At 53.1% G+C, this 26,055-nt stretch overlaps 1 protein-coding gene across 3 annotated transcripts in view; it reads right to left on the minus strand.

Annotated features, from left to right (window-relative positions):
• Nucleotides 1–26,055, minus strand: part of RAP1GAP2 (RAP1 GTPase activating protein 2) — a 216,497-nt gene that overhangs the window by 179,395 nt on the left and 11,047 nt on the right. For all 3 annotated transcript variants that reach the window (XM_070390219.1, XM_070390218.1, XM_070390220.1), the window contains exon 3: nt 1,379–1,414. In XM_070390219.1, coding sequence (XP_070246320.1) covers nt 1,379–1,414 — 36 coding nt within the window. The remainder of the gene's footprint in view (nt 1–1,378; nt 1,415–26,055) is intronic.

The following is a 26,055-nucleotide window of genomic DNA, read 5'->3' on the forward strand; positions in this document are numbered from 1 at the left end:
GAGCTCTAGCTCCACACCTCAGTGTTCCCTGAGGCACCCTGGGATTTTTTTCCGTGAATTTCATCTTTTGCTTAACCAGATTACACTGGATTTTTGCTTCTTGCAATCAAAAGATTCTTAACCAAGCATAAGAAGGAACATGGTCCTACAGGCTATCCCCAACAATCCTCTCAACACCACCTCCCAAAGGCCTAAGCCCTCAGACCCCAGGTACCCAGAGACCCCACTGAGGTCCCAATTTCAGCACTGGTCCTTGCCCCCAGCGCTTCACTCTGCCTTGTACTGGTTCCCTTCTGGGTTACATGTATCATCTTTACTAGTTAAAACAACCAGGCCCTCAATAAACGCTTGTGAAATTGAATTAGATATCCCAAGACAGCATTGAAAAAAAGCCCATTCCTACTACTCTACACCCCTTATTAACTCAGCTTCTTACCTAGCATCTCATGCAAGATGGTGCAGTGGTAAAGAATCCGCCTGCCCATGCAGGAGACACAAGGACACGGGTTCAATCCCTGGGTTGGGAAGATCCCTTGTAGGAGGAAATGGCAACCCACTCCAGTATTCTTGCCTGGAAAAGTCCATGCACAGAGGAGCTTCGCAGGCTAGAGTCCATGGGGTTGCAAAGAGTCGGATGTGACTGAGCGACTGGGCATGCAAGGGGGAAAGAGGATCCAGAAGCAGATAAAATGTTTGGCCATAAACACGGAGGGAAAAGGAGCCAAGGTGATGAGAGAGGATCAGTCAGGTGTTCTAGGACAAAGGGGTGCTTTCTCAGAGCTCCCCAGCAGATGGTTAGGCACATGGTAAACCGAGGCAGATGATTCCCAGACCCTGAATCTGGTGCTGGAATTCTCAGACAGCCCCCGAGGCCAGGCTGTTCAGGATGACAGATGTCTGGTAACAGATGACTCAATGACCAACTGACCACACACACACACACACACACACACACACTGGGGTGTTTTTTCAGGTCCTAGAACTGTGTGGCACAATTTTCCAAGTAGGTGGGAATTTCGGTAGACAGCCCCATGGGACTAGGACTCCATATAAAAACTAAAGAGATTGAAAATACAATTATCTCTCTTACACCCTTGAGCTGTGGCCTGAAAGTTTCACTGCTTTTCACATTTCACATTTTCCCCATGCTGGTCCCCCTGCTCTCTTCCCAGCATCTGTCTTTTCCCATATATTTCAGGAATCAAAAACCCAGTCCAGCCTCCTCCCAGTCCATGAGCCCCTGGACTGAGATGGAGAATCTGACATCCAACAGCCCTGCTCAGAAAGAGTTTCCACAACCAGGAGGGAAATGAAGGCCCCAGCACCACTCTGTCTGCCGTTACCTCTGACCTTTACATAACAGGAAGTGGCTACTTACTTGACCTTCAGGCTCGCCAGCATGGTCTTGTCGATCCTGCCAAGAGAAAAGCAAGGGCTTCCGTCAGTGTGGGGGCTGAGGGTTCTCACCTAGCACCTGCAGACCACAGGCCCCACAGGGCCCTGCAGGGGGCAACGCTGAAGTTCTCCTCCAGCCTGGGGAAGGGAGGACTGGGAGCTCTGGGAGGGCTGAAGCCACTCATAACCCAGTGAGATGGGTCCTGTTATTCTCCCTATCTTAGAGATGAGGAAACTGGCTCAAAATCACTGGTCCAGCCTGGATCCCAGTACCTGATTCCAGATCCTAACCACTTTGAATGTCATCTCCCTTTGTAACCCACACTCCACTAGAGGACTCTGCAACCCAGCCTCGGGGGGTGGGGGATGGGTCACAGCAGCTAGACAATCGATGCATGGATATTTCTGCTTTAGAAAGATGCCACAACCTCCAGCGCCAGGGACCCTCCTCCTCAGGGAGCTACCACTACCCCACAAGGAGGCACAAGCCACTCCCGGGACAGAACCTGACAGCAAGCTGCAGGGCGCGTGGCGGGTGGGATCTGTCAGGCACAGGAGCTCAGAGCAGATCACGTTTGCGGCAGACGGTCCCCGCAGCCAGCAACTCCGCCCAGCCTGCGCCCACCCTTGCTGGAAGACAAGGCAGGGCTTTGAGGCTTCTATTTTTACCCTCTGCATATGCCAGCCCTTATGGCTGGTAAAAGAGGCCCCTTCCTCTCTCCAGAGACAGAAAGGGAGGTGAGATTCCCACCGTCTGTGTCTCCTCTTGTTTAGGGGTCACAAACACCAGTGTCACATCACCATCAGCGTCACCACTGCCCCATGTTATCATCACCATGGTTATTCTTCCGGCGTTCAGTCACTATGCCCGACTCTTTGCAACCCCAAGGACTGCACCGAGCTAGGCTTCCCTGTCCTTCACCACCTCCTGGAGTTTGCTCAAACTCATATCCATTGAGTCAGTGATGCCATCCAACCATCACCAATCATCACTATTAGTGCCACCAAGCTAGAGACCCTGGAAAGTTCTTACAGCCACCCCTGTCCAGCAGCTCAGCTCTGCCACAAGCTTCCCATCTACACAATGATTGGGGTCAGCAGGGGGAGGGGACAGGTGTCAGGGGCCACATGGTGGGGACGCAGAGCTGCCCCAGAAATCTCAAGTCAGCACCAAGCCCTGGAGCTGGGGGCGGGGTCCTTTCACTCTGAGTAAACTCCCAGCACCTTCGGGTCTCAGTTCCCGACAGCAAAACAAGCCACACCCGAGGTTCCTAGCCCAGGTCCCTCCTCCCAGCTTCTTCTGCACATGCCTCCTGGGCCCCTTCCTCGGGGCTTCCACGGGGTCCCCAAGGGTCTCATTCCCACCTCTGGAATGCAGACCCTCCTCCTCTCCCATCCCACCCACCAAATAGGAGTAAGGTGGACCCAGGAAGCAGATCCTTGCATTCTGCTGGAATATCTGTCATCCACAGCGACCCAACTGCAACCCCGACCCGTAAGCCCTTAGATTTTACATTTCCTCAAGGAATCTCTTTTCCTCCTTTACAACATCCTTGTGTTGTGGGTAAGGCAGAAACTCCCCACTTATACAGGGGGGAAACGGAGATCCGGAGAGCGGAAGTGTCCCATCTGGGTTCCTCAAAGAGCAAAAGTGCAGCAGCACCTTAACCCTGGGCTCCTAGCATGGCGCCCTCTCACTCCCCTCAACCGCCAACACTCTGGGTCACACTCTGGGCCACAGCAGCTCGGTCCCTGCACCCACATCCACACCTACTCGGGCAATAGAGTTCCCACGCTGGGGTGTGGCCTCCAAGGGCGGGGCCGATGGTCTGGCAGGGTTGAGATGGGGAGATAGGGCAGCCGTGACAACTGAGCTTTTCCCTTTCAGGAAACCAAGGCCCCCAGATTCCTCCACCGCCCCACTGCCATTCATTCACATCACCTGGTCCACCCCAGAGCTAGTGGACACTCACCCCAGCATCCAACAGAGCTCTGAAAATACGACCCCCGAGATTCTCTATACTGTCTGGGGTGGACCAGGGTTCCAGGAATCTGTAATTTAGCCCTCAACCAACTGCAGCATCTCCTCCCTGCTAGCAGCCATCCCGGCGCAATGTCCACTCTAACCCCCCAGCCCCACCTGGAGGCCCTGCCGTTCCATGTCTGGGAGCCCCTGTGCTTCCTCCCACTCTCCCTCACCGCTCATGCCCCCAACCACGGGCCACCCAGCTTCCACACCAGGACAGCCCTGGCCACCCTCCTCCCACCCCAGCACTGGGAACCTCTTTTCTGACAGCGCTCCCAGCCTAGAAGCTGAAAGGAAACCGATAATGAAAACCACTAGACCCGGCTCCCCAGCGGAGGAGAAGCTGCCAGCAGCTGGTGGCCAGAGACAAGTCTTTGACCTCAGTTTCCCCCACTTTCTGGCCCTACAGAGAGGAAAAGAGCCTCTCCCGGGTCTCAGACAGAAACTTCAGGGGCAAAAGGTGGGCACAGAGGGTGAGGGGAGAGGTCAGAGCACAGAACCAGCTGCTGAGGCTCGGACAGAGCTAGGATTGGCTGCAGGGGAGGGAGGGGGCGGGCCCTTGGAGGCAAGCCTGCTGCAGGCTCTGGGCTCACCGCTCACCCCTGCCCAGAGGAGGCCGCCCAAAGGCCTGCACTCTCCCTGCAGCGAAGTCACAAAGATGACCCAGACGGGAACATAACACACGTGCACAGACAAGAACACGAGCAGGTCCAGAAGCTCAGAGGTGCACCCAGAAACAAAGGGCACATAGGGTCACACACGCAGGCATACCCACCCGGCCAGGCACACACCTCACACCCAGTCAGACATGCTCACCTACACACATAGTCTCAGATACACACACATGTTCGCAGTCATCACAGGTGATGAGATGCATGACACAGACACACATGTTCATGAGCCACAGAGTCACACTCCAGCTCCGACCTCTGAATTCCCTCGAAGATTGTACCCAAGGGACAGTGAGGAAAAGCCTGGTGTCTGATGCCCCCCATCCCCCCAGGATCTTCCATCTCCATCTGGCCCAGGCAATCTGAAAGTACCCCCTCCCCACCCTCGCAGTACCGACCAGGTCCCAGCCACAGGCTCAACCAGGCTTCACGGCCAAGTTCCCTTCCACTCCTTCCCCAGCCCTCCCATCTGTTACCCACCATCCGAAGCCCCCAAAGGAGACACTGCGCTTCCTGCCAAACATGGTTGTGGCCGAGGGGCGCCTGGTCCAGCGATGTCCCCGGAGCTGTTGGCAGGACTGCCGCAGCCTGGGAGCAGCGGGGTCCACTGCCTCCCACGAGGGGCGGGGCACCCACTGTGGCACCTCCCCCATCGCCTGCCCCCCAACCCGGCTTCCTGTGGGTGAGGCCGTGGGGTGGGAGGTGTGTCCTGGCCCCCAGGACGCACCAAGACAGGCAGGGGAGGTCGCAGAGGGCAGCTTCCCCTCACCCGGAGGAACCCACAGCTCCGGAAGGGGCTCGGCTGGCAGATTGCACCACAGCCCAAGTTGGCAGCTCTGCCCCACACCTCCCAGGCTTCCTGGAACCCACAGAGGCTGAGGATTCCCATGATTGTGCCTGGGTGGGTGGGGGTGGGGGGACAGAGACCCAGCTGGGAGCCCTGCAGATGGGGGGCATCCCCTGACTCCCGGGGGCTGCCAGAGGTGGGACCTTGGCCTTTCCACTTCACCCTACCAGATAAACCAGCCCCACACCTGTGATCACACTTGCACACATGTGGACACAGTATACGTACACCCACGTGGGCCCAGGGCACACACACACATGAGCACATAGGTACATACAGGACCCACAGGTACACACTGGCACACACATGCTCACATACGTCAACAGACATCCACATACATGTGCACACGGGTACTGCACACTCATATGCAGGTGCATGCAGACAAAAACACCCGTGTGTACACCTCAGGCACACACAACTCCCCGTACAAACACACCCAGGCACACACTCAGATCACACACACACTCCTACCAGCACCCTCACTTACACAGGCACAGGTCTGTGCTGCTCAGACGCCGCCCTGGAGCATCGAGACAGAGGCCAGCAGTGCCGAGCTCCTGCGGACAGTGGCGGAGGTGGCGGGTGGCGCCCTGTCTCTGCTTTTCCCTCTGGAACCACAAGCGAGTGAGTCCTCATCTCCGTCTGCACCAGGGCTGACCCTGCCTGGTGCACGGCAGGCGCTCACTCATGAGAGCCCCGTAGAAGGGCGTGGCACACACACTGCAGCAGCCTAGGGTGCACGCTCAGTCACTCAGTCGTGTCCGACTCTCTGCGACCCTATGGACTACAGCCCACCAGGCTCCTCTGTCCATGGGATTCTCCAGGCAAGAATACTAGAGTGGGTGGCCATGCCCTCCTCCAGGGGATCTTCCCAACTCAGGGATCGAACCTGCATCTCCTAGGTCTCCAGCATTGACAGACAGGTTCTTTACCACTAGCTCCACCTTGGAAGGGTAGAGGGTCACAGACGGGCTGCCAGGCCCCCTCCACCAAGCAATGGCCTCTCCCATTGGCCCCCCTTCCCCAGAGCTGGGAGTCTGTGCTATGGGGCCAGAGGGCTATGCCCAGGTCGTAGACAGAGGGCACAGGCATTTTTATTTTCTTGACTCCTCGTCTGCAGGCAAGGCAAGAAGGGGCCTCAGACCTTTGGGGACAGCAGAGGGGCCAGCCCAGTCCAGGGCTGGGAGTGCCCAGTGTGGGGTCCTCTGCTCCGAGGCAGTGGGCTGCTCAGCAGGAGCCTGGTGGGCCTTGGTTCAGGCTGCACCCTCTACCCCCACCTTCACCAGGAAAGGAAGAATCATGTGGTTCACCTTCTAGGGTTGCACAGACCACTGGCTTCCCATTGGACATCCACTCCACACCCGGATCTGTCATCCCTACCGCACCCACCCAGACTCAGGAGACACTCAGCAGGTACTAAGGACACCTTGGGTCCTGCCTGTCTTGCATCCAGTAGGTGTCTCTCTGAGCAAGACAGCTCTGTGCTCCATCAGCTTCTAGGGGGAACACCGGTCCAGGCCAGGCCAACCACGGCTTCATCCTCCTGGTTCAGGAGTGGACAGGAGACCTAAGCAAACCCACCCTGACTCGCTCCCAGAATGCTTCCCTGCTCTCCTCCCTAGGGTTGCTGAACCACAGGATGGAGCCCCAGATGCAACTCACAGCCTTGGCCCAGGAGTCATGTGGGGTGACTAATAATAATAACAAAATTCCTTTTGCAAAGTACTTACTTTAGCAGTTAGAGGGAGTTCCTGGCAAGCCTATCATTGGAGCCCAGCATCTGATGTGTTTTCGCGTGAGAGAGAGAGAGCTAGGGCTGCCGTCACAGCAAGTGTGGACACTTCCGCCCCCATCTTATCTACCCTTATCAGTATGCATATGTGCCATGTGTGCTGTGTGTCAATGTATTCTAGGGAAGACACGGCTGAGAGATGCTCTCATTCAGGCCCCTACAGTCTGCAGACACCCAGGTTATCACCCAGGTAGGAGACCACTTGGGCCAAGTATTCACAGACCCAGAAGGGACACAGGCCTAGGTCCAAGCATTTGAAGATCAGAAGGGCAGCCCAAGGACCAGGCAGAGAGGAGCATTTCAAGACCAGGTTGGATTCTCCCATCTTGCACGGCAATCACAAAAGACCTGGAATCGTGGGTTTCAGACACCTAGCGAAGGAGCAGCAATGGCCAGGCTGCATCAGCAAGAAGGGGCGCAGAACTCACAGTCTGGACTTGAACTTGAGAGTCCAGAAGGACCTGTGCCCTCCTCGCCCCCCAGGGCCCAGACAGAGGGAAGCAAAGTTCCCAGATAGCTTTTAATTTTACCCCATAAGCTCGGGAGGGAGGTGAGAGCCATTCTAGAGCCTCATCCACTCTCCTCTCCTCAGCGCTCAGGTTCCCAAGCTTTGGAGCTGTGTGACCTCCAGCAACTTACCTAACCTCTCTAGGCCTCAGTTTCCTCCTCCCTAATAGGAGATAAGTGCCAAAGAATTGATGCCTTCAAACTGTGGTGCTGGAGAAGAGTCTCTTGGACTGCAAGGAGATCAAACCAGTCAATTTGAAAAGAAATCAACCCTGAATATTCATTGGAAGGACTAACGCTAAAGCTGAAGCTCCAATACTTTGGCCACCTGATGTGAAGAGCCGACTCATTGGAAAAGACCCTGATGCTGGGAAAGATGGAGGGCAAAAGGAGAAGAGGGCAGCAGAGGATGAGATGGTTGGATGGCACCAACGACTCAATGGACATGAATATGAGAAAACACCAGGAGATAGTGGAGGACAGGGAAGGCTGGCGTGCTGCGTCCATGGGGTCGCCAGGAGTCAGACATAACTTAGCAACTGAACAATAGGGGATGGCTGCCACCAACCTCACAAGATTATAAACATTAACACAGCCCAGGGCTCCCACACCATTCCCGGAGCTGTTACATGTATTATTAGGATTCCACCTTCTCCTTTGGTCTCTCTCAGCCTCCTGCTGCCCCTGCTCTGACCCCTCGGTTTTTCTTCTGGGTGGAGGTGGGCAATAAGGGGCCCACGGCTCCCTGAGAAGGACTGTGAGTCGAGAGAAAAGAGAAGCACTCCGCGTGCCAGGCCCAACCCTCCTGCCTCACCGAGCACAACCCAGCTTCCTCCCAAACCACTGCTGACTCAGCATGTGGGCAGTCAGGAGGGTAGATGAAGACAAGTGACCGGGAAAGGGGCGCTGGGGCAGTGCTGGGTCTGAACTGACTGTAGGCCAGCACTGACCTTTCCATCTCACCACTGCTTCTGAGATGACACCACTTTCTCCCCATTTTACAGTAGGGGACACGGAGGCACAGAGAGGTTAAGGAACCAGCGCGATGGTAACAGAGCTGGGTCTGACTCCAGAGCCCAAGTTCTCAGCCGCTGTCCTGCACAATGATCTGCATCAGCAAATCAAACCTGCCCCCATGACTCTGGGAACTTATAGAAATACCCAGTTCGTGCAGAGCCCATTTTACAGATGGGAACTTATAGAAATACCCAGTTCGTGCAGAGCCCATTTTACAGATGGGGAAACTAAGGCCCTGAAAGCAAGACTCATCTCAACAGCTGGGAAGAAACAACAATGAAGCAGGAAGGAACACACACCCAAGTCCTTCTCTCCTGAGGTTGCTTCCTCACCCTTCCACAGAGGAAGGGCCCACTTTGGATCACCAAGACCCAAGGCCCTGGCTTCCCTGGTGGGAGCCTGTGGGTGTTTCCAGTCCAGCTGAGGAGGCAAGTCCCAGCCAGAGTCCCAGCCCTGGGACAGGGCTCCAGGGAATCCACCCAGTTCTCTGGGCTTTAGAGAAACTCGGAGCTGAGAAAACTGGCCCGGATTAGAGGAGGAAAGGCAGCCCCAGGCCCTGCCAACAGCCCCTCCATCCTGTCTGCAGGTCCTCAGGCAGGAGGGAAGGGTGAGACAGTGTGGTTTCCTCCACTTGTCCTCTCAGCCACCAGCGGGAGCTGAAAGATGAAGCAGCTCCTTTCCCAGGCGTGGGGATGAGGCAGTTACAGGAAGCCAAGGAAACAGATGCTCCTAGAGAAGCAGGCACTAGATCATTCGGCCTGGATCCTCCCCTACTCCAGACAGCGTAAGCTGGCATCAGTACTGAGCCCGCAGTGCTCAGCTCTCCTCCTGGCTCGACCACTGAATCACCTCGAGCAAGTCGCATGCTCTTAGAAGGCTTCAGTTCACCTGGTGAGCCTTTGCTTTCTTTATAAGCCACAGGTAAGGACAAAGCACAACGACAGAAGGACACTCTGGTCCCCAGGAGAACAGGGCGCCATGGCATTTGGAGCCAGCAGACCCACACTGGGTTGGGCATGTACGCCTTGGGATGAAGATTAAACCTCTCACATCCGCTTGGTGATTTACAGTGCCCTGGTCACCTCCCCCTCACCCTGTCTCAAGGGTTAGACTGAATTTCCCATTGCACAAGTTCTGAAAAGCAAGACGATGACCAAAAGAATTACAAGAGGAGTGGTTGTGAAAGCTGGGTTCCAAGGGCGGGACCCTGACATGCGACGACTGTGCAATTTACTCTGATTTGTTCTGTAATCCAGTCTATCAAGAGAACTCCCAGCAACATGACTGGGGACTGGAGAAGCTGAAACATGTGCCATTATTTCAAATTATTTTTAAATAATAATAAGGTATCAGCCTGCAATGTGGGAGACCCAGGTTTGATCCTTGGGTTGGGAAGATCCCCTGGAAAATGGAATGGCAACCCACTCCAGAATTCTTGCTTGGAGAATTCCATTGACAGAGGAACCTGACAGGCTATAATCCATGGGGTCGCAAAGAGTCAGATGTGACTGAGGAACTAACACACTTACCCATCAGATAAGAAAGGTTAAAAAAATTAATAATGATAGTGTGAGGATATAAAGAAACAGGCACCCCATCATTAGTGTGTAGATATTTGGCAAGACTTATCTTTTTTTTTTTTTTAATTTGGCTGCATGAAGTCTTAGTTGTGGCACGCAGAATCTTTGATCTTAGTTGTAGCAATGTGGGATCTAGTTTCCTGATCAGGGATTGAACCCAGGCCCCCTGCATTGGGAGCACAGAGTCTTAGCCAGTGGGCCACCATGAAAAAGCCAAGATCTATCAAAATTTTAAGTGCACACACTGTTCATGCCAATTATTTTGTTTTTAGAGATTTATCTCACTGGTAAACTCATATAAGTTGACAAGAACTATGCACACAGATGTTAACTGTATCATTGTTTATAACAGCAAATAGAATTAGTAACATAAATAACCATTATTTCACTATATTGTGGAACAAGCACACCATGGAACACTATGCAGCCATGAAGAGGGAGGTAGGATTTATATATTATTACATAAAGATATCCTAAAAACTAAACAAACAAAAAGATACCCAACAGCTCATGTAACAGGATCCCCTTAGTTTAAACAGATATGTAAATGCTTGCATATGCCTAGACAACTTCTGGTCCAGGACTGGTTGAATGCAACTGGAATTGGAAATCTGGGGGGAAGGAACTTTTCACTTTATGTCCTTCTGTGCTGTTTGATTTTTTTTTTTTATCAAGAACATGTAATAATTTAAAGGAAAAGTGTTAAACAGATGGTTTGCTAAGAAGAAAGAAGATGAAGAAGAGGAGGAGGAGGGGAGGGGTGGAAGCTACAAAAGCTGATTTCTTTAAAACCTTCTTAAGCTATTTAGAGCTCAAACTGACCGCTGATCCCAGACCTGAGATTGCCTCTTCTACCCTGAACATAAGTCTGTTACCCTGATGATAAGCCTGTCTTACCCCAGAGAGGGGGAACCCAGGTCTCTCAGAGTCTGACTCCACATGGTTCTTCCACCCACTCTGGGTTGTTGTTTTTTATTTGATTGCTTTGTTTTTGGCTGTGCCATTCAGCCTGTGGGATCTTAGTTCATCAACCACAAACCGGGGCCCTCAGCAGTAAGAGCACAGAGTCCTAACCACTGGACCACCAAGGAATTTCCCATCCACTCTGCTTTTAAGCAAAGCGTTTGTGTCTCCATCTCAAGTAAGAAAACTCCAACAAGACCAATATACCACTTTTCTGGGGGAAATTTGACAGCACACATCGGAGTCCTTACGTACATGCCAAGAAGCTTCCAAAATGCAGATCAGGGTCAGTTTGGGCATCTGCATATTTATATGCGCACTACTCTCTAGGTATATTATGCTTCAATAAGTAGCTTTAAAAAAATGCATGCCTTTTGACCTAGAAATACCAAAGAGGGGAAAAAATCAGAGCTGTGTGCCAAGTTGTACTTTTGAGGGTCTCAAGCTAATTGCTACCATAACTACGAAACGCTGGGGGTGATCTAAATTTCCAACAGTAGGAACAGGTGAGAGAAAGACAACACCACTCAGCAATACAGCTCAACTCAGCCAATAAAAATTAGATGGGAAAAATGTGGGAAAAAACGTTTCCATAAAATGCCAAAAAGCAAAACTTGAATTTGCCATGTTGTTGGCCACCATTTACATAGCATTTACATTGTAGTGTGGGCTTGTGCTTAGTCGCTCAGTCGTGTCCATCTCTTTGCGACCCTGTGGACTGTAGCCCACCAGGCCTCCCTGTCCATGGGACTCTCCAGGCAAGAATACTGGAGTGGGTTGTCACGCCCTCCTCCACAGGATCTTCCCGACCCAGGGATTGAACCCAGGGCTCCCGCATCACAGGCAGATTCTTTACTGTCTAAACCACCAGGGAAGCCCTTACATTGTATTAGGTAGTATAAGTAATCTAGAGATGATCTAAAGTATATGAGAGACCTAAATGACCATCAACAGAAGAATGGATAAAGAAGAAGTGGTGTACTACTCAGACATAAAAAACAATGAAATGTTGCCATTTGCTGCAACTTGGGTAGACCTGGAAGGTATTACACTTAGTGAAACAAGTCAGACAGAGACAGACTGTTACCATTTATACTCCAAATCTAAAAACAAAACAAAGGAATGAATATAACAAAACAGAAACAGACTCGGAGATGTAGAGAACAAACCAGTAGATACCAGAGGGCAGAGGGAAGGTGGTAGGGGGCAAGGCAGGAGGAGGGGATTAAGAGGTACAAACTATATAATAAATTTAAATGGAGTACAATCTTTAAGTTTTTAATTTAAAAAAATAAACTATACGGGAGAATGACAGAAGCTATATGCAAATACTACACCATTTTATATAAGAGACTTAGCATCGCAGGGTTTTGGTACCCTATGGGGTGGGAGATTTATCTCACTGGTAAATTCATATAAGTTGACAAGACCTATGCACACAGATGTTAACCGTATCATCGTTTATAATAGCAAATAGAATTAATAATGTAAATACCATTATTTCACTATATTGTGGAACAAGCACACGATAGAACACTATGCAGCCATGAAGAGGGAGGTAGGATTTACATGTTACTACATAAAGATATCCTAAAAACTAAACAAACAAAAAGATACCAAACAGCTCATATAACAGGATCCCCTTAGTTTAAATAAATATGTAAATGCTTGCATATGCCTAGACAACTTCTGGTCCAGGACTGGTTGAAGAGACCAGTCTATCCATAGAGTCCACAGAGTCTATCCACCTCTCTATGGAGATGGGTGGGGAGTCCTGGAAGCAATCCCCCAAAGACACTGGGGTATAGCTGCCCATGTGATACCAGGCGAGCAAGTTGCAGTAAGTCTCTGAAGAGGATAAAACAGGCTAACACGCTCAGAATCATGGTTTTCAAGTTGGTGCTGTTGTTTAGTTGATAAGATGTGTCTGACTCTTTGCGACCCCATGGACTGTAGCCTGCCAGGCTCCTCTGTCCATGGGATTCTCCAGGCAAGAATACTGGAGTGGGATGCCATTTCCTTCTCCAGGGGATGTTCCCCACCCAGGGATCAAACCAGAGTCTCTTGCATTGGCAGGTGGATCCTTTACTGCTGAGCCACTAGGGAAGCTGTTGTTCAGGAGGTGAGATTAAAAAATCATGATTTTTTTCCCCTTCTTTGTGCTTTCCTAAACTTGCTAAGTTTTCTTAAATAAGCAGGTTTTGCTTTATAGTGAGAAAAACACAATAAATGTTATTTAAAATAATGACATATAAAAGGTAGCAAAAGGAAACAAGAAAGCGGACGGGCCCTGTGTTCTATTAATAAAATAGTGGTTCTCCCATGCTACGGGTGTGAGAACCGCCTGGGGCTTGAATAGCATAGGGTCAAACCCCAGCCCTGAGGCTTGCAAGCAGTGTGAACTTGGGCAAGTTTCTCAACCTCACTGTGCCTCAGAGCAGACTCCCCATCTATAAAATGGGGATATTAATGGTACCTACCTCATCAGGCTCTTGGGAGAGGTATATGAGTTAATGCGTGGTAAGCCTTCAAATCAGTGCCTGGCACAGATCTGTAGACCTGTTAGCCAGTACAATGGCTAAAATTCGGATCCCATCGTTCTGGGATGGGAACATCGTTCTGGAATCTGCATCTTTAACAAACTCCCCCAAATGATTCTAATCCGGTGAGAAACACTGGAATGAAACCCAGTAAGATACTCCCTTTATCTTTGGTGGCCCTTGGAGTTATCTACAGGAAAGCTTGGGCACTAGGAGCTGTCTGAGGGGCATTATCCCTAAAGGAGATGGCAAAGGCAGCTCTTGGCTCTCCCCTATTCTGCTGGGTCACTTCCCACCCTCCCCCTTCTACTGCAGAGCCTCACCTGGCTGCTTCCCTTCCAAAATGGGTGAGAAGGTGGGCGTCAGCACCCTCTACAGGCAAGTCTGGGTAGTGCAAGGAGCAAAAGTGGGCATCCTGCTTCTTGCTTCTAGGATGGCAGCCATATCGCCTCAGGCAAAAGGGATGGAGGGATGGAGGAATTCTCTGTATCGCAGGAGACAAGCAGCAACCACCTGCTGTCAGAACACATGGGTCCCAGCCCGGATTCTGACTGTAAATGTAGCTGTGGGGAAATCACGCAGACTCCTGTCGCCTCACTTTGTCCACCTATAAAGAATAACTGCCAACATTTCTTGAGAATCTCCCGTGAACAAGTTATGCCATACCTTTTTATTTCATTTACTCCTTACCACAATCATGTCCTCCATCCTGGAGCCTCAGAAAGATTAAGATTGGACTCCCCTAGTAGTCCAGTGGCTAAGACTCCATGCTCCCAATGCAGGGAGCCCTGGTTTGATCCCTGGTCAGGCAGTGAGATCCCACGCGCTGCAGGTAAGAGTCTGAATGCCACAAGTAAAAATCCAGACTGCCGCAACTAAGACCTGGCACAGTCAAATAAGTAAAAATATTTTTTAAATAATAATAATAAAAAAAATATTGGTGGCTCAGTGGTAAAGAATCCGCTTGCCAATGCAGGAGACACAGGTTCAGTCCCCGATCTAGGAAGATCCTACATGCCACAGGGCAACTAAGCCTGTGTGCCACAACTATTGAGCCTGTAAGCCTATAGAGCCCAGGAACCACAACTACTGAACCCCATGCACCCAGAGCCTTTGCTCCACAATAAGAGAAGTCACCGCAATGAGAAGCCTGCCCACCACAAATGGAGAGTAGCCCCAGCTCTCCGCAAATAGAGAAAAGCCCGCACAGCAACAAACACCCAGAACAATAAATAAATAAATTTCTATAAAATAATTTTTTAAAGGTTAAGGGACATGCCCAAGGTCACAGGACCCATAAGCGGCTGTAGCAGAATTCAAACCCAGAGCCCCTGCTTTTAACAATTCTGCCATTTCCACCGAAAGTGAGGGCAGTGCTTGATGCGAGATACAGCCAGGCTGAGCACCAGCAAAGCCCGAGACTCTCCCTGGCCCCCTGCCAATGCCCAGCTGAGGAGCAGCCCCAGCTCGGGCCAGGATGAGCAAACCCTGAGATCCCCAGGGTTGGCAAGCTGGGTGGGAGTCCCTCTTCAGACAGATGAACAGTGACTCAGGCAGAGGCAGCCAGGTGGAGGACAGGCAAGAGGAGTGAGCTCTCTCTGATACTTTAAAAAAATGACCTGCAGCTCAAAGCCAGCATGTGCATTTATCCTGACTTCCCAGATAAAGAAGGGGTTCCTTGTGGGATCTGTGCCTCCAAGCCCAGGGGAAACCCTACTGGAGCCCCGGCTTCATGGCACCTCCACCAACCCTGTCCCTTGCCCCTTTGAAGGGAGCAGGGCTGACTTAGACTCACATAATAAACAGAGACAGAAAAGGCCTACTCCTCTCAGGGTCCCCTCTTCTTTCCCCACCACTGGCCCTGCCCTCAGAAGGACACTTCACAGGTAGGTGCCTCCTGTATTACATGAGAGTTGGGGGTGGGATTGGGGCTGGATCGTGCAGCTCAGTGAAAACCTGGACCAATGTCTCATCTGAGGCCAAGGGGATCTGTGGCTGGAAGTGCACGTGCCTGCACGCTCCACTGTGTCCAACTGTGTGCGACCCCATGGACTGTAGCCTGCCAGGCCCCTCTGTCCATGGAATCTTCCAGGCAAGAATACTGGAGTGGGTTGCCACTTCCTCCTCCAGGGGATCTTCCCGAGTAGAGTCACCGCCAAAGAAATAGCCCAGTGAGTATGAAATAGCCCAATACATACTGATGGTGTCCCCATTTTAAAGATGAAGAAATGGACACAGAGAGACTGAGTAATGTGCTCAAGATTACACTCCAAAGAAGCGACTGTGGCAGACTGTCCATCCCATAATATACCCCCCATCCCACATGCTCTTCTTACCCGTGACGGTAACACTCCTCCACTAAGTGATGGTGTATATGTTCCCCCTCCTCTAGCATCCATGTGGATCTGCGACTCTGGCAGAAGTGATGTTGCATCATTTCCAAGGCCAGATGACAAAAGGTGAAAAGGCATGTGAGATCCTCCCAGACGAGGGATCAAACCTGTCTCCTCCATTGGCAGGCAGATTCTTTACCTCTGAGCCACCAGGGAAGCCCCGGATCTGTTCTTGACACTTGCTGCTGTCCTTTCCTGGGCTTCCCTGGTGTCTCAGACAGTACAGAATCCGCCTGCAATGTGGGAGACCCAGGTTCGATCCCTGGATTGGGAAGATTCCCTGGAGAAGGGCATGGAAATCCACTGCAGTATTCTTGTCTGGAGAATTCCCATGGACAGAGGTACCTGGCGGGCTACAGTCCATAGGGTTGCAAAGAGTCAGACATGAGTGAGCAAGTAAGCACAGAGGCTCTTTCTTGCCCCTTAATTCAGCCACCACACTGTGAGGAAGCTCAGTCTAGCACACAGAGAAACCTGTGTAGCGAGGAACCAAGACCTCAGGCCAACAGCCAGGATCAAAGGCCAGACATGTGAGTCACTGAGCCTTCAGACAATTCCAGCCCCAGAAGATGATGGCAGAGCAGATACAGGTCTCCCTTCAATCCCTGCCCAAACTGCAGATTCATGAGCACAATAAGCATCGCTGTTGTTTCAGGTCATAAGCTTCTGGATGGTTTATTAAGCAGCACCAGATAACCAGAACAGGGAACCAAGCGAGCTGGCTCCAGGGCTGTGCACCCGGCCACCCTGCAGTGAGAGACAGCATAGAGAAGGGGTACAGAGCTTAGGTCTGGAGTCAGACATACGGTCATGTTCATTCATTCACCCATTCATCCCATGTTTACTACATCCCCACTGTGTTCCAGACTCTCCACTAGTGTGGAGGGTATTCCAGTGAACAAGACAGACAAATCCCTGCCCTGGGAGGGCAGGGGAGTGGAGTACCAGAGAGGGATAACGTTACACAGGTATTTATATAGGATGATGCGATCCAAAGGGGACTGGGTGGGTGGAGAGCCCTGTTTAGAGGGGATGATCTGAGTTGACCTCTCTGAAGGGGAGACTGTAAGGATGAGATGGACATAGCTTTGTGAAGAGCGGAGGGGACAGCAGCAAGTGTCAAGAACAGACCCGGGGCTTCCTTGATGGCTCAGTGGTAAAGAATCCGCCTGCCAATGCAGGAGACACGGGTTTGATCCCTGGTCTGGGAGGATCCCACATGCCTTGGAGCAGCTAAGCCCATGTGCCACGACTGTTGAGCCTGTGCTCTAGATCCTGGGAACCACAACTACAGAAGCCTGCATGCTCAAGTCTGTGCACTCTAGAGCCTATGCTCCTCAACAAGAGAAGCCACCTCAGTGAGAAGCCTGTGCATCACAACTAGAGAGTGGCCCCTGCTGGCCTCAACCAGAGAAAAGCCCGCACAGCAGAGCAAGACCCAGTACAGCCAATAAATAAATAAAGAAATTAAAAAAAAAAAAAGAACAGTCCTGGCTACACTATTTCCTAGCTGTGTGACCTCGCAGAAGTGATCCAGCGTCTCTGAGCCACCACTTCCTCATAAGATGGGGATGCTTTCAGAACCCACCTCATAGGATTGTGCTGAGGAGCCAGTGAGCTAAAACATGGATCATGACGTATGACCAGGGCCTGGCACAGGAAGAGGAGCTCCATAAATTTCAGTGATTATGCTAAGGCCAAGGCTACTGGTGGGCTGCCTGGAGCCCCAGAGACCATTCTGCTCCCCATCCGACACTGCCAGGCATGGCTCCAAGGGAAGACAATATGAGCAGGGGAGGTGGACGGACCCTCCCACTGCTGCACTGGTGGCCAAGCCACTGAGGATGGGTCAAGTAGACGCAGGGTGCACACCCCTGCCTGAAGATGCTGACACCCAGCCTAGCTTCCCCCCACCCGCTGCAGCCAGCCTGACTCATCTCCTCCACCCAGGGCTCACCCAGCCATCATCCTCAACTCAGAGCTTAAAGGATGGGGCTGGAAATTGGACCGGCTGTCTCATGACAAGCCCCGCCTGAACAGCAGTGGGCAGCCACATGGCCAGTGGGGGAGAAGCAACCTCCTCAAGGCAGAGGGAGGGAGACCGGGACAGGAATGCCGGAGAGCTGGGCAGGGCAGAAGACGCAGGGACCTCAGGGGACCGGGAAGTCCTGCTGGGTAAAACACCACTTGCCATCAGACAGGCACAGCCCCAAGGACCTGGAGAGCACTGGGTGGGTGGCCAGCTCACATCCCCAGAGAAAGAACACGAATAAGTCAGAGCACACAGCAGTGCACACAGACACAAGCTCAGAGGAGCACTGCTTAATCACAGAGATGTGCAGACATGGCAATCCAGCAACATGCCCTCCAGGGACCCACATGCACAGACGTGCACATACATACAGGTGGACCTCACCGTGCCTGAATGCCTGTCACTCCCCTCTAGGTCTTGCTCACCACCAGTCATCTAATTGGCAGGGTCCCCCGGGTGCCCAGATCCGATGCCATCTGCTGAGCCAGGCCTGGCAGGGCCCAGCTCACACACCCAGCATGATCCGGGAAGGAGGCGGACAGCCCTGGATCTGAATTAGGGAAAGAGGTGGAACCCCCGCTGGCCCAGAGAGCAAGTTGCAAACTCAGAACCCAGGCCTGGTCTCAGGCCAGGTTCCCCAGAGTTCAGTCCTTGCCTTGGTGTCCCACCTGCCTTGGGAGCCCCAACAGCTGGTTTGCACTCTTGAGCAGGTGGAGTGGAACCTACTCAAGGATGGTGGCAAACAGAGCAAAAAACAAACAAAAAAGTGTAGCGTGGCAGACTTGATGCAAAACTTTCCTCTAGAGAAGCACCAAAGCATTGAAAAGGGGTGGGCAAGAAGAGAGTGTCATCTGGCTCTTTAAAAGGGGAGGACATGGGACCTCCCTGCTGGTCCAGTGGCTAGGACTCTGCACTCCCAATGCAGGGGGGCCCTGGTCCAGGAACTAGATCCAGCATGCTGCAACGTAGATCCCACACGCCGTGCAGCCAAATAAATAAATAAACATATTTTAATGGGGGGGGGCAGAAATGGATAGGCTGGCATTACTGACTTTGTTTTTAAACTAAACTTGTTAAAAATAAGAGGAACCCCAAACTGTAGAGGAGTCTTAAATGATTGTAAGTGAAGACAGTGGCTGTTGCAACCGCCCACCCTAGGCTGGGTGTGACCTTGCCTGAAGGCAGAAGGATGGGCACCATGACCGTCGTGTGGCCAGCCTGAGCGGCCCCTGCGCAAGTCAGAGGCCGCCGGACACCTTCCCTACTGTACGACCTCCCCCTGGGGAGGGCCACGTTGCTCAGAGATGGGAGAGGACCGGGAGACAAGGGTCACCATGGTACCATGGCAACAGGCCTTGGCAGAGGCACATCCTTGCCTTCTCCAATCACGGCTCACAACGGGACCCAAGTGTTTGCAGACAGCGCCTCACCTGCCAACGTGGGTGGTGGCCCAGGAAGCAGAGGCAGATGCACTGGAGCAAGGAGGAGGAGGGGGCTTATAGGTGCTGTTCCCTGAAATATGATACCTGCCCTGGCTTATGCCAGGGGGCCCCCAACTAATCCTCAACCAGTGCCATAGCACCCCACTGCTCTCCCGCCAGCCCAGCCTGTCCCTGCCACTCCACACACCCCCAATCCCTGGGCACCAAGGTTGCCCAACTTGCCCCACAGCCCTGGTTCCTCCATCTCTCTGGGTTGCCCTCTGCCAATTCGTTTCTCCCCGCCCTTCCCGTTTTCCATTTTCTCTCACCCTCCCCCACCCCTGTGCCCTCTCCTCCCCACTGACTGTAGCCCAGACCAGTGCCCACGACCATCTGCCAACTCCAAACGCCAGCATCCACCCGCCTGCCACCCCTCCTTCAACCACCTGCTTCTGAGATGCTTGTTCCCCTCGCCCCCTCTGCCCACCCTCGGGGCTCCCATGTGCTAGACTGGACAGAGCACTGGGAAAGGCACGTCTGAGCAACCGGCATATTGCCTCCAACTCACAGAATGCAGAGCAGAACCATGCAGGGGTCTGGGAGACTGCGCCACATTCCAGGAAGAACTGACCAGGTCAGGGGCCAGACCCCTGAGTCCCAGATTCTCTGACCAGGATGGGGGTCTTTAGAGGTCACCTAATCCAACCTCCTTCACCACTTTAAGTGACGACTATGTGAACCATCTAGAACATACTGTCTTCCCAAATACACAGAAATATTCCATCATGGAGCCCTCGCTACGGACCCATTGCCATGTTCAAAAATTTAGTAAATACCTACAACCCCAGAGAAGAAAACTGAGGCGGAGAGAAGATTGGAAATTTGCCCAGAGTCACACAGTGTCTGACACCTCAAAGAGTACTTCAAACCATCTCGGTCCCATGTCTTACTCCAGTCACTTCTGCAATGACCGGTTCCTGCAGGCTTCGAGCAACAGCCTACGGCGCCACGTGGCAAGGCTTCCTCAAGGACTCTGGGATCTTCTCTGAAGCCACAGTGTGGGATGCCCACACGAACCTGCTGGGGCTTCACATGTGCAGCCTGGAAGCATGCGGGACTTAACGTCCATGGTCGGGACAGAGCTGATGGATGAACACTTTCCTGTTTCTCTCCCCAACAGGGCAGTTCTGAAATGCATGGTCCTGGGGAGACCTCCCAGGAGAGAGCAGTGGGAAAATTAAAAGCATGCATCCTCCAGTTCTGCTTTGGGAAAACACAGGTGGAGACACAGAGAGAGAGTTGAGAGGTGGAGCTGGGATTCAACCCAGGTCTGAGTCACAACACAGCCTTGTCTGCTGCTGCCACCACCATCCATGCCAACGTCCCCGTCCCTTAAGGTTCAAGTCATTCTGAACCACAGTGACTCAGCCACACTTGATCCAGACCTGGCCATGGGAAGGGGTGGGGGGTGGCAAGGGTGCCTGTGGCAGGAGGGTCTTCTTCTCTGGAACTGAGGCCGTGCATATGTGTACTAGGTCGCTTAAGTCGTGTCTGACTGTTTGGGACCCCATGGACTGTAGCGCACCAGGCTCCTCTGTCAATGGGATTCTCCAGGCAAGAACACTGGAGTGGGTTGCCATTTCCTATTCCAGGGGATCTTCCAGACCCAGGGATCGAACCCATATCTCTGACATCTGCATTGAGAGGCGGGTTCTTTACCACTAGCGCCATCTGGGAAGCCCGGAACTGAGGCCACCTCCCAACAAATCACCCAACACCCTGGGCTAAGCGGGCTGAGTGGAAATCCCAGCCAGATGTGCCCACGCCTACTCAACTTTAGCATCTGCCTCTGCCCAGAAATTCGGTGACTCCAAGCCCCCATCCCATCCAATCCCTCCACAATTCTCAACATCTTAGAAAGGAGAAGGAACCTGAGGTAGCTTTTGGAAGCCTGAGCAGCTGGATCTATAAGACACCCACCCTGCCCCATTCCAGAACTCAGAATATCCAACACACTTGCTTGGAGATGAGGGAAGAACACCCCCCCAACTGCTGTCCACCTCTCAAAGATGTGGGGGGACTTTCCTGGGGGAAATCACTGATGGAGACCTCACATGTCCTGAGTCACTCTTTGCCTCCTGACTCCTCCGCAGCTGGGCGAGCTCTCTGTTTACTCCTTACTCTGCAGCAGGAAGACCAGGGGAGGGGGGAACGGGTGCCTTCTCCCTTCTCCGTGGGAAACTGAGGCCCGTGGGGCTTAAGGGACCGCCCCAGGGTCATCAAGCATGAAAAGAATCAGAGAGCCCTGGAGCCCAGCCCAGGACAACCCTATTATTCTCCACGGAGGCTGCTCCATTGGGGGCCACTCAACAGAGACAGATCCCAGCATTCAGACCCCAAACCCCACTTGCATATAAATGCCCTTTGGTCTGTTAAGTAGGGTGTAGAGGAGCCACACAGACGGAGAGAAAGAAGGGTGTCTTCCTCAACCAGCTCCCAGGTCAGGACTCATAGTGTGCCCCGGACCCCCACCCAGGGCAGGCACCCCCACACTCATCACTCAGGGCCTCCAAAGGTGAGCATTACGCTGGAGCCCAGCCCTGCTCCAAAGGTCCACAGAGGCCTCTCAGACAGCGCCCCCACCGTCCTGGCTCCCCTCCCTGCAACAGGCACAGGTTGGAGTGAGGCCGGGGTGGGGTTTATGTCCTTTAGGAGGAAAAAAAAAAAAACAACAACAAACCAACTCAGCCTAGCTCCAGGGTCCTTCCTGGAGGTCCTGGCTTTTTCCTTTCACCACCACCACCTGTAAACACCCCAGCTCTGACCTCCACCTTGGTCATTCTCCAGCCAGAGACTTTGACAGAGCCTGGGCTGACGTCTCCCTCACCGCAGAGACACCCCAGACGTGTGTGCGCCATGCCCCACCGGTAGGGTGTCTGAGGACAGTCACCCCACTTCCCAAACAACCCATTACGCTGAACTGCTCCGTGGAATCGCAGCACAGAGCTCACTCACGTCCACACGAGCTGAGTTCTCTGCAGACACACGCATTTGCCCTCACCACATACACCCCAATTCCACCCTGGGTCCAGTCCCACCCAAGACCCGCGTTCTGATCCCCGCTAACTACGGGGTCGCCACCCAGCCCCAGCCCCTCTGACCTGCGACGCCGGCGCCCGCGGGCTCACTGCTCGACGTGGACGGAACGGCAGCAGTCTGTCGCGGCGGCGTCCCCCGTCTCCATCCGGCCGCCAGCCCCCTCCTCCTCGGCGGCGGGCTCCCCCGGCCGCCCGCCCCGCCGCGCGCACCGTCACCGCGGCGCGCGCGCGCGCACCCCGGCCGCGGCACAAAGCGGCTCCCGCGACCCGCCGCCGCCGCCGCCGCCGCCGCCCGCACACCTGGCGGGCGCGCCCCACCGCCGGAGCCGCGCACTCGCCGCCCGCAAGCCCGCGCCTGGCCCAGGCGGGGCCCTCCTGCTGCCCTCCGCGACGCCGCCGCCGGGGTCCGCGCCCAGTTCCCGGCGATGCCCACTCAGTTCGCCCGGCGCCGCAGCCGCGTAGCTGCGGGAGAATGGGAGGGAGATGGAGGGGCGGGCACGCTGGGCCGGAGAGGGCACGGGGGCGGTGGGGGTGGGTACGGCGAGTCCCGGGTGCGGCGCCGGGGATGCTCGCGTCGCTGCCGCCAGGGGACTGCCCGAGGCGGCTCCTCGGAACAAAGGCGCCGGGCGGGGCAGGCGCGCCCAAGGGACCCAGGGGAGCGGAGGAGGGGACAGCCCACCTGCCCGCAGAAGTTCCTGGGGGATGGGGCCCCGGGCGGGTGGGGAATGGAAATGGGGAAAGATCTGCGGGAAGACACTGGGGTTCTCCCCAGCTCTGCGTGCGGCGGGACTGGGGAGGGGGTGCAGTGCTCTCTGGATTTGGAAGTGGGAGGTTTCAAGGACTGCCGGAGTCCTTAAAACTGCCTCTGCCTTGGACCTGGCAGCCTGGAGCTTTCATTCATTCGCTGCACAGACATCCTCCCAGCTTCGGCCAAACCAACGATGCTCCTGAACTTGAAGGGGCTGACGGCAGGAAGGATGCCCTGTGGGGCCCCTGAAATGCTTGAGTCTTGCTCCCTAACCTCCACTAGGGGTGGCCTCTGACTATGACTTGCACATCTCAGTGATGGGAAGCTCACCCCCTCAAGACGCAGCCCACGCTGTACTCAGGCAGCTCTGGACGTTAGAAAGCCCTTCCTTTAATTGCACGGACATCTGCATCGCGTCCATTTGTTGGCCAAGGCCTCACTCTGCTCTGGCCACAAAATCTAGAACGTAGTTAGGGCCTTGTCACTGAGATTCTCCTTCCCATGTTCTTTCCCCTCCCCAGCATTTATTTAACACCTTTTGCCAGCAGCTTCTCCCTGTGGCTGCCCTCTTGTGTCCTTCAGGCAGGACTCTCAGCTCAAATGTTTCCTTCCCAGTGGGCCCTTCCCTCTCGTCCAGAGTTCCCACCCACCCGTTGGTCCATCTTTATCTGATGCCCTGTTTGAGTTTGTTCAGCACTCTGATCATCTCAGGAAATTCTCTTATCTGTGTGTCTACAGACTGTCTCTCCCACTAGAATGTGTGTCCCTTAGAGTCAGGACTCTTGTCTTCCTTAAGACAAGGCATCAAAACCCCAGGGCCTGACCTGGAGCAGGGTGGAAAGACAAAAGGAAAGCGAGTTGCCAACTCACCCTCTGAGACCTTTCAGCAGCCTGACCCGTCACCCCAAAACACAACTTGCTCAGCCATTCGAGGGTAATATCCAATATGGAATTAGCTGAGAAATGTGCTCAATCTCTGTCCACAAAATAAATGAGGAAATGATAGAGCATTCCGTGGTATATTAGTGTTAGTTGCTCAGTCATGTCTGACTCTTTGCAACCCCATGGACTGTAGCTCTCCAGGCTCTCTGTCCATGGAATTCTCCAGGCAAGACTACTGGAGTGGGTAGCCATGGCCTCCTCCAGGGGATCTTCTCAACCCAAGGATCAACCATCTGAGACAAAAGACCAGGACTTTCCCTCTGCAGCTCTGGACTCTGTCCTGAGCTCTTGAAGCCCCAAGGTGCGAGCATTTTCTTAAATCATACCCAAGCTTCAACTGGAAGCCCTCAGGTAGCTGATCTGCTCAGCCTGCTATCCAGGTGCAGACAAAATTGGAGGCTTAAAATAGACTTCTCCTTTAATGTCTGTTAAACTGTACCTTTTAGACTTGGACTTGGACTCCGGCCTCCAGGACACTTCGAGTCCAGTTCTGCCATCTTGTCCATTGGGATGGTGCCCAGGTTCCTGCCATCAGCAACATCACCAGCATGCTGTCTACAGCCTTTGTCACCAAGTCCCTCATGAACGCACTGAGCAGTCTTGGCAAGCGCAGCCCACTCATCAACCTTCCCAGCCGTGCCCGCCCCCAGCCCACACTCCTCTGTGTCACCTGTAAGGCTTTGAAGGGAAGACAAGAACAATTTCTTGCTGAAACGCAGAACCACTGTCTCCTGCTTTACCACCCCCAACCTAACTTCTAGTCTGGAAAACTAACTGGAAAAGCAAATAACGCTTTCCCCAGCAGGATGGGTTCCCAGGGAATTCACTTGCTGCCAGTGGTCCCCTATCTCTTTCCTTGCTAAGTGCCCCCAAACCATCTCTTTAATAATAGACTCTGAAACCTGATTAGGACTGATGCTAAGCTCATTTATTTATGGTTTGTGAACTTATTTCCTCTCTGTAAAGATACAAATTACTTTCATCATCTCCCACTTTGGGGCATATGTCCTATTCTCTGAGAGGGAGTGTGCATACTGGTTGTGAGCACTGCCACTGACTCTGTGCCTCAGTTTTGTCATCTGAAAAATGGGGAGAACAACAGTACCAGATCATAGCATTGTTATGAAGGGTAGATCAATGTATGCCTGCAAAGCATTTATAACATGACATGCAATAAATACACATAATAAGTTAGTACCACTTTCATTATATAAGAGTAATAGTTTTTTGAGTGCTTAGTCTCAGCGCTATGGCAGCCTCTTCTTCAAGTCCCTTGGGAGGTAGCCCTCTCAGATATGAAAGCTAAAGTTATTTCAAATGGCTCCATCCTATGATTGCTTCCCTCCTCCATGGACTCAGCTAGGCTCCTGTGACTCTGAAAAGCATTCTTCTTCTTTGGCTCAAAAAAGGTTTTGCCTAAAGTCACCCACATGGGCAGGCGGTCTCAGCCTCCTCTTCTTCCCTTGTATCTTGGGTGGGTGTAGCTGACCCATCCTGGTCTTGGAACTCGCCTCCCTTCCAGCCTTCCTACCTGTGAGCCTACATTATGTTCATTTGTCCTTCACCTGGTGCCTGTTTAATGAGCTCCTTCTCTGGGCTGCTGCTGCTGCTGCTAAGTCGCTTCAGTCGTGTCTGACTCTGTGCGACCCCATAGACGGCAGCCCACCAGGCTCCCCCATCCCTGGGATTCTCCAGGCAAGACCTCAGAATACAGATGAGGACAAGAGGGAAAAGGGCCTGCCCTCATGGAGCTCATATTCCAGGGGAGCCACGGGCAATGAACAGATAGGCGAATAAAATAATGTCAGGTAGCACGGGAGTTTTGATGAAAGGAAAGGACGTGAGGGAGAAACTGCTTTCCGTCAATCAGATGGTGCTCAGCCTGCAATAGGGCTTTGCAGGTTGCCTGAAACTGCAATCTGCCCTTCACGTCTGTGTCTCACCAGCGTGCTTGCAAGGCAGCCTTCTTCTCTGTCTCTGAACGCATTCACGACCTACGCTCAGGATCACATTGCCCTCCTCATACTCCTGCCTCAGGCTCGAGGGGCTTTTCAGTCTCTTCTCTGCGCTGTGTACAGTCTGC

The sequence above is a fragment of the Bos mutus genome, chromosome 19 (assembly GCF_027580195.1).
Source record: "Bos mutus isolate GX-2022 chromosome 19, NWIPB_WYAK_1.1, whole genome shotgun sequence".
NCBI classification, from domain to species: Eukaryota; Metazoa; Chordata; class Mammalia; order Artiodactyla; family Bovidae; genus Bos; species Bos mutus.